Source organism: Populus trichocarpa, chromosome 6 (genome assembly GCF_000002775.5).
Source record: "Populus trichocarpa isolate Nisqually-1 chromosome 6, P.trichocarpa_v4.1, whole genome shotgun sequence".
NCBI lineage: Eukaryota > Viridiplantae > Streptophyta > Magnoliopsida > Malpighiales > Salicaceae > Populus > Populus trichocarpa.
In genome coordinates, this window is record NC_037290.2 from 18,364,288 (window position 1) to 18,371,167 (window position 6,880).

The 6,880-nt window shown below is 30.0% G+C and overlaps 1 protein-coding gene across 1 annotated transcript; it reads left to right on the plus strand.

Annotated features, from left to right (window-relative positions):
• Nucleotides 1–4,452: 4,452 nt before the first annotated feature.
• LOC7485278 (WAT1-related protein At4g30420) lies at nt 4,453–6,466 on the plus strand. Its single transcript, XM_002309345.4, has 7 exons — nt 4,453–4,664; nt 4,753–4,821; nt 4,929–5,045; nt 5,286–5,496; nt 5,571–5,729; nt 5,834–5,985; nt 6,107–6,466. Exons 1-7 carry the CDS (start codon nt 4,486–4,488, stop codon nt 6,333–6,335), a joined length of 1,116 nt encoding a protein of 371 aa, XP_002309381.3. The 5' UTR covers nt 4,453–4,485; the 3' UTR covers nt 6,336–6,466.
• The last annotated feature ends 414 nt before the right edge of the window (nt 6,467–6,880 follow it).

The window sequence follows — 6,880 nt, forward strand, 5'->3', positions numbered from 1 at the left end:
ATCATTTTTGGGTTTGTGTTGATTTTTTTTAGTTATTTTCAAGTAACAAATGGTTTAAAATAGATTTTAGAATAAAAAATTCATCGACCCATATTTTCTAGCCTAGAGGTATTCTAGGTTGCACATCATGTGCCATTTGGCACATCAAACATAACATCATTTTTTTTTTAAAAAAAAAAAACAATTATATATCATCTACCTAGTTTAATAAATCAAAAAATAAAAAGCCTCTACATGCGGGTTTGGGCTGACAAGCCCACACACTTGGCTTGTTTTTAATAAGGCCAAGGGTTATTGGATCGCCTAGGCCCCACATACCTAACCTTTATTTTCTTTTATTATTTATTTATTTTATCCCATGTTTTCGTGGATTATTTTTCATTAACTTTTGTTTCTCAATTTAATTCTTTTGTATTTAGTTGTTTTTAATTGATGTTCATAATATGCTTTGGTTTGCTTTCGGTAGGATTATCGTAGTCTCTGAAGAACATCCCACTATTTTGTTCATGCTTAATATTTTTATATGTATTTTTGTTGTCATATAATTACAAGAAAAATTTATAAAAGGCTTTTATACATAATGGGGTGCATGGCTTAGACTGCATTGGATCAGTTAAGAATTTTTCTTTGTGATTGTTTTTTATTTGCTTCCTATAGGGTTATAATAGTCTCATGATCTAGATCGAGGATTTGACACTGGTTAACTCGAGCCAATCGAATGTGCATGCTTCTCAATATTTAAAAACAATGTTGTCCAATATGTCACTTTCTCATTTTCTAAAAAGATGTTGTCAAATATATGTCAAATTTGAATTCATAATTAATTTTTTTTCTTCCAAAAAAATACTCTAATAATGCCTAGATAGTACATTATAAAACTTGATTGCTGCACTATATTATCTAAATAAAATTGCAAATAATATTTAGAAAATACTTCAATGCCTGATAAAAAATAAATTATTATTGAAAAACATCAAGTGGCCACATCATAAAACCATATTTTTTAAAAAAGTAGTTGCTTTTGTTACAAAAAAAAAAAAAAGCCCCCATGACTTGTAAAATTACCAAATATGTCGTTAGAATATCACCATCATAAAACCCCCTTTTTCTTGGTTCTTGGCTTTAAAAAATGACAGAGAAAGTATCCTGATAATGGTGAGGAAAGAAAAAAATACATATGTTTAGCCATTTTTCGATGAAGAAACTTGTTGTTTTTTGTGTCAAAAAATTTTATTCGATAAAAAAAATTTAATGGTGTTAATTTTTTCTCATAACACACCTAAAAAATGAGATTGGGTTTTGTTTTTCAATGTTTTTGTGTTTGACAAGTAGTTTAGTGAGGCTTTTTATGATATTTATAAGTGTTTTTAGATGAAAATAATTAGATAAAATGGATTTCTAACTCAAAATAATTTCTCTCCATGTTTTTCCATCCACCACATATCATTATCCCTTAAACAAAAGAAATGAATAATCATGCCCTGGTGCTTAGGCCTGGGTAGGCAGGCTCATACACTAGGGCTTTTTTTTTTAAGGTCTAGGCGTGATCAACCATCGAGGCCATGTACGCAAACCTGACCTTCTTTTTTTTTCTCTTTCTTGTATACACTGACTTCTTTTTCTTATTTTTTAATTTTTTCAATTTTTATAGGGTTTTCAAGTTTTTTCAATTTTTTATTATTTTATGTTTTATTTTATTTCTTAAAAAAATAAAATTTTCTTATGGTGATTCCAAGGACATTTTCATAAGATAAAAAATGACATTTTCATAAGGGATATATATATATATATATATATATATAAAGAATTTTAAAATATTTTTTCTCAAAATTTTATTTCATTAGATATTTGAATTGATTATTAATCATGATTTATTTTTAGTTTTTCTTATAAAAAAACTATAACAAATTAACAAACAACTAAAATAGAAGGAGGTTTTAATACTGTAGCCCCTCACATTGCATTGTTCACCTATAGTGTGATAACTATTTTGTCCTTTCCAACAAAAATTGCATGCATTAGTCGTTACTAATTTGTTTGGGTGAGTTGCATCACATTTGAGAGGATGTGCACTATATCAAAGATGTAATGATTAGTTTGCTCTCTCGCTATCCACCACCCAGACAATTGTACCATAATTATTTAATGTTTTCACATTTTTTTTTATGTTTTTAGTACTTTTCTTCCCTTATTTTAATGAATATTATCATTTGAACACTATGCAATGGTTTTATATTTTATTTCTCTATAATTGCTATATTTTCCCTATATGTTTTTTGTTGATGACAATGGGGAAGAGAATTGATGAATACATATAAAACATGATTATATGATTAAAAGGAAGAGAAATTTATATCTATAAATTGTTTTTAAATTGAAGTTTTCAAGGAATTATATTGAAATATATAAGTGTGTGTGTGTATGTGTGTTAGATCATCACCTAATAGCTTAGAACCTATAGTTTCTACAAGTTTGACTGAATTAAATTGGTTTGATGTACAAATCAGTTAATGTTTTCTAATGATTTTAAGAATGATAGATTGAAAACTAATTTCATATACAAGGATATAATTGGTATATTTTAGAATGTAAGGACATAGTGAATATTTACTATGTTATATATATACTAGATTGGTATCCGTGCTACGTTGCGAGTCTATATTTTTTTCCAGTAAACTATTTAGGTGTTGCAAGCATGTTTTGTTTTTTTAAGAAAGAGAAATTCAATAACTCGGGTTATAGTTCCAACCAACTACATAAGCTAGCTTTATTTTAATCATATGGAGCGGGAAAAAAAGGCAACGATAGCACACAGGAAAAAGAAAAGAAAGAATATATATATATATATAAAGCTATCACGATAACATGAAAAAAAACCTTTATCTAAGAGCAAAAAAATTAGTCATTTACCTAGTTGTGTTTAATGAATTTATTTATTAAAATCAATTTACAATAGAAACCAACACACACATAAAATAAAAGGAAAAAAAATATTATGCAAGACTGGACATATTAAAAATATTATAAAAAATAAATATATAATCTACATAAAATATTAAAAAATTATAGAAGAATCATACTAATCTCTTTAGAAATTAAACACACACAATATAGTTAAAAATAATTGTTATTTAAAAAGAGCTAAAAAAGCCAAAAAATAAAAGAGAAGATGTATTAATAAAAAATCATTTTCAGAAAGCATATAAAAAATGTATTAACAAAAAAAATAAAAAACAAGTGAAGCCATACACTGTGGGCCTGGTAAACTAGGCGAAATGCCTAGCCCACAAAAAAAAGGTATGCATGTTGTCCTGCAATTTTAGGCCTACACAGGGGCTTTTAATGTTTTTTAATGTTAATAAAGTGGTAGAAATGTCCTCTACCCCATTCTTTGACAAAAAAAAATATAAATGATGTATCCTCTATTTTAAACGACGTGTTGTTTATAATTCTCTAGATTCTGACCACTATAATGGTTCTTGTTTTTTCACCCAAAAATCCATTTTAACCCTAAAAAACACCATTGAAATCTTGTTAAATCAATTCATGACTCCTTAAAATGGAAAAAGCTACCCTAAAATCCATAATCAACCTGAAACAAAAAACTTTTTCGAGCTTAGATCTGTTTTTTAGGTCCTATCAAGGTAAAAGAAAAACATAATCTTAACTCTTCTCATCACATGGAACTATTTGACATAAAAATTAATCATTTTAGTGGCCAAAATCATCTCCAACAGAAACTTTCTCTCTCTACACTAGAATTAGGCGACCCTCCCTCTCTCTTCCACTAAAAAAAAAATTGAAAAAAGAGGAAAATAAATTTTGATACCAAAATTAGATTTTTGAAAATTAGAGGAACTGGTTATCTAATATCTAAAAAAAATAAGGAACTAAAATAAACTTTTGAAATAAATTTCAAAGTCGTCACCTATTCTACTCATCCTTTTAACTTAAGTTCTTTGTCTTTAAATTCAATCATCCCTAAAAAAATACAATCGGATATTAATTTGGGCTCAAAATAACTTAATTATGCAAAATAAAAATTCAAGAAATAAATTAAAATTTTTTAAAAAATTTACTATTGAAATCACAATATTACGTGAAAGAACAAATAATAATTAGGTAAAGTACAATCCCTATCTTTTTTTTTAATTTATACTATATCTCGTGTGGGTGTCATCAAAAATCTTACCAGCCAATACACAACTGGATCCTTCCGAAAAACCCTTCTTTCGATGTCTCTCTCCAAGTGAAGTCCAGATGCTGTCGTGAGTTTTTGTTCTTATTTTAATCGAATTTTTGTTCTTTTATAAGTCCATACATCACTCTCCATGTCACTGAACACAATATTATGTTGTCAGTATATTGATTATGCTTTTAATCTGTATGTATGCTTGCCTCTAGCCTATATATATACATACATATTGACAGACACATGTACATGTGAGCTTGTTACAATAATTTGTTGCATTGACAAGCAAAGATATGGGGGCATTTGGCGATTCCAAGCCTACATTGGCTATGTTTGGATTGCAATTCTCCTATGCAATTGTTTCTCTCATCACAAGAGCTGCTCTTATACATGGAATGAGTCCTAGGGTCTTTGTTGTCTACAGGCAAGCTATAGCAACTTTGGTCATTGTACCCGTATCTTATTTCTCAAGGTACTTTCTATATTCTTTAAACTGCTATGTGTCTCTATATACATACACATTAATTCGTAATGTAATATTATCTTAATTACGTTCACAGGAGAAAATCAGCTGGGACTTCTTTGGGACTGAGGAGCTTTTGTTTAGTGTTTTCGGCCTCATTTATAGGGTACGTATATGCATACAGCAATCTCTTTTTTTTAGCTTTAATTTATGTATCAGGATCGAATAACCCCAGCCGCTGACATGACCGTTCCTTACTTTAACCTGCCACAGTGTAACGATCAATCAGAATGTCTTTGCTGAGGGGCTATACTTAGCCTCATCATCAATGGCAAGTGCAATGGGTAATCTCGTTCCTGCCATCACATTTGTCATGGCAGTAGCTCTCGGGTAATTGAGCAAAACTTTAAATTTCCCTTTCTTTATTGATGATGGACTATACACGCTCACAGTGAGATACCATTTAGCATCACATAAATATATGGTGCTATTGAAGCTATCAACAGTACTTGGATTATGAGATCAGTAGACAAGACCTCATTTGTCAATTAGATCTCCAGTTCTTGGACTTCATACTTCAAAATTAACGTGTAATTAATGCGTTGTTTTTTTTTTTTTGTAATTGAATAGATTGGAGAAGATTAAGATCGGAAGCTTCAGAAGTATCGCGAAAATAGTAGGAACAGTAATATGTGTCAGTGGAGCCATATCAATGGCATTGCTCAGGGGACCAAAGCTACTTAACAAAACCATTTTTGGGTCGGGAGGTGAGGATTGGTTGCTGGGTTGTCTGTTTATATTTGTGAGCACTTGTTGCTGGTCAATATGGCTGATTTTGCAGGTGCGTGGATCTAAAATTGCTCTCCACTCATGTAAACATTTTGGTATCTAATATAATATTACAAATTTTAACAGGTTCCGCTTACAGCTAGCTATCCTGACCACCTATCCCTGTCAGCCTGGATGTGTTTCTTGGCAACACTACAGTCAGGAATTCTAACATTATTCTTAGAGAAAGATTTGGATGCATGGAAACTGCATTCATACTTGGAACTTGTTGGTTGTTTGTTCACAGTAAGTGGTTCTTTCTGTTCCAGTTGTTGTTAGGGATTGGCTGTTTTGATGCTCGACTGATATCCTAATTAATTACTGAAGGTTAAATTATCTGGTATGAACAGGGAATTATAGGATCTGGGCTTTCTTTCTTTGTTCAGGCCTGGGTAATTTGTCAAAGGGGTCCCCTCTTCTCTGCAATGTTCAATCCTCTATGCACAGTTATTGTAACCGTATTGGCTGCTATTTTTCTCCATGAAGAGATTTACACTGGAGGGTAATAGGATTTGAACTTTTATCTTTTCCGAGTTTTCTTCTTTTTGTGCCGTCAGTAGCTTAATGAAATATATTACTGCCTTTATGGGTTCTCATTAAAATCCTATGCTGTAACATAGCAGCTTGATAGGAGGAGTTGCTGTGATTATTGGTTTGTATATTGTGCTATGGGGAAAGGCAAAAGACTTTATAAAGGAAGAAGACGAGATCGATCCGAAGCTGGAAATCGATCAAAGGCAGGCAGTTAAAATCACGATTCAGGACTCCAGAGAAGGAAAACTTGTTCTTGAAGAACCTTTTCTGTCTGATAAATCAAATGTCGTTGAAGAAGATGATAATTTCCATCAATAATAGATTGGATCAGTAATCATTTTGCAGTTCTTTTGAGATGACAGATGGAACATGACATTGTAATAGTTTTGAGAAACTTAAGTACTTAATAATGTCAATTTAACGAAACCAGATTTTCAGACTCCCGGAAACTATGTCTATATTTTAACATTTTACATTCACGATATAGTTGTCTTGTTCCACTACGATAGATTGATGAAAATGAGATTTGAACTTGAAATCTCATTTCTTTGCGTATATAAATGCAATTAATTCTTGTGAAAATGAGATTTGAATGGCAATAAATTTTATTATATAATATGGATCATTCTTATATATTAGTGATTTTTTTATTTTATTTTTGTTGATATTTTTATTTTTTCAATTTAACTTTTAAATTCAAAAATTTATGTTAACTTTTAATTTATTTTTTATTTCGATTTTAACCTTTATTTCTTTATTTGTTATTTTTTTATTGTATAATTTTTTTTTATTTCATCCTTAAATGTTTCATTTCTTAGGGATTGAGCTTTATTTTTTCATGTATGGTGCTTCAACATCTTATG

Coding starts and splice junctions, on each gene's coding strand:
- LOC7485278 (XM_002309345.4), top strand. CDS start 4,486: ATGGGGGCATTTGGCGATTCCAAGCCTACATTGGCTATGTTTGGATTG. Junction 4,822..4,928: donor TTTTCGGCCTCATTTATAGG/GTACGTATATGC, acceptor AACCTGCCACAG/TGTAACGATCAATCAGAATG. Junction 5,046..5,285: donor GTCATGGCAGTAGCTCTCGG/GTAATTGAGCAA, acceptor GTAATTGAATAG/ATTGGAGAAGATTAAGATCG.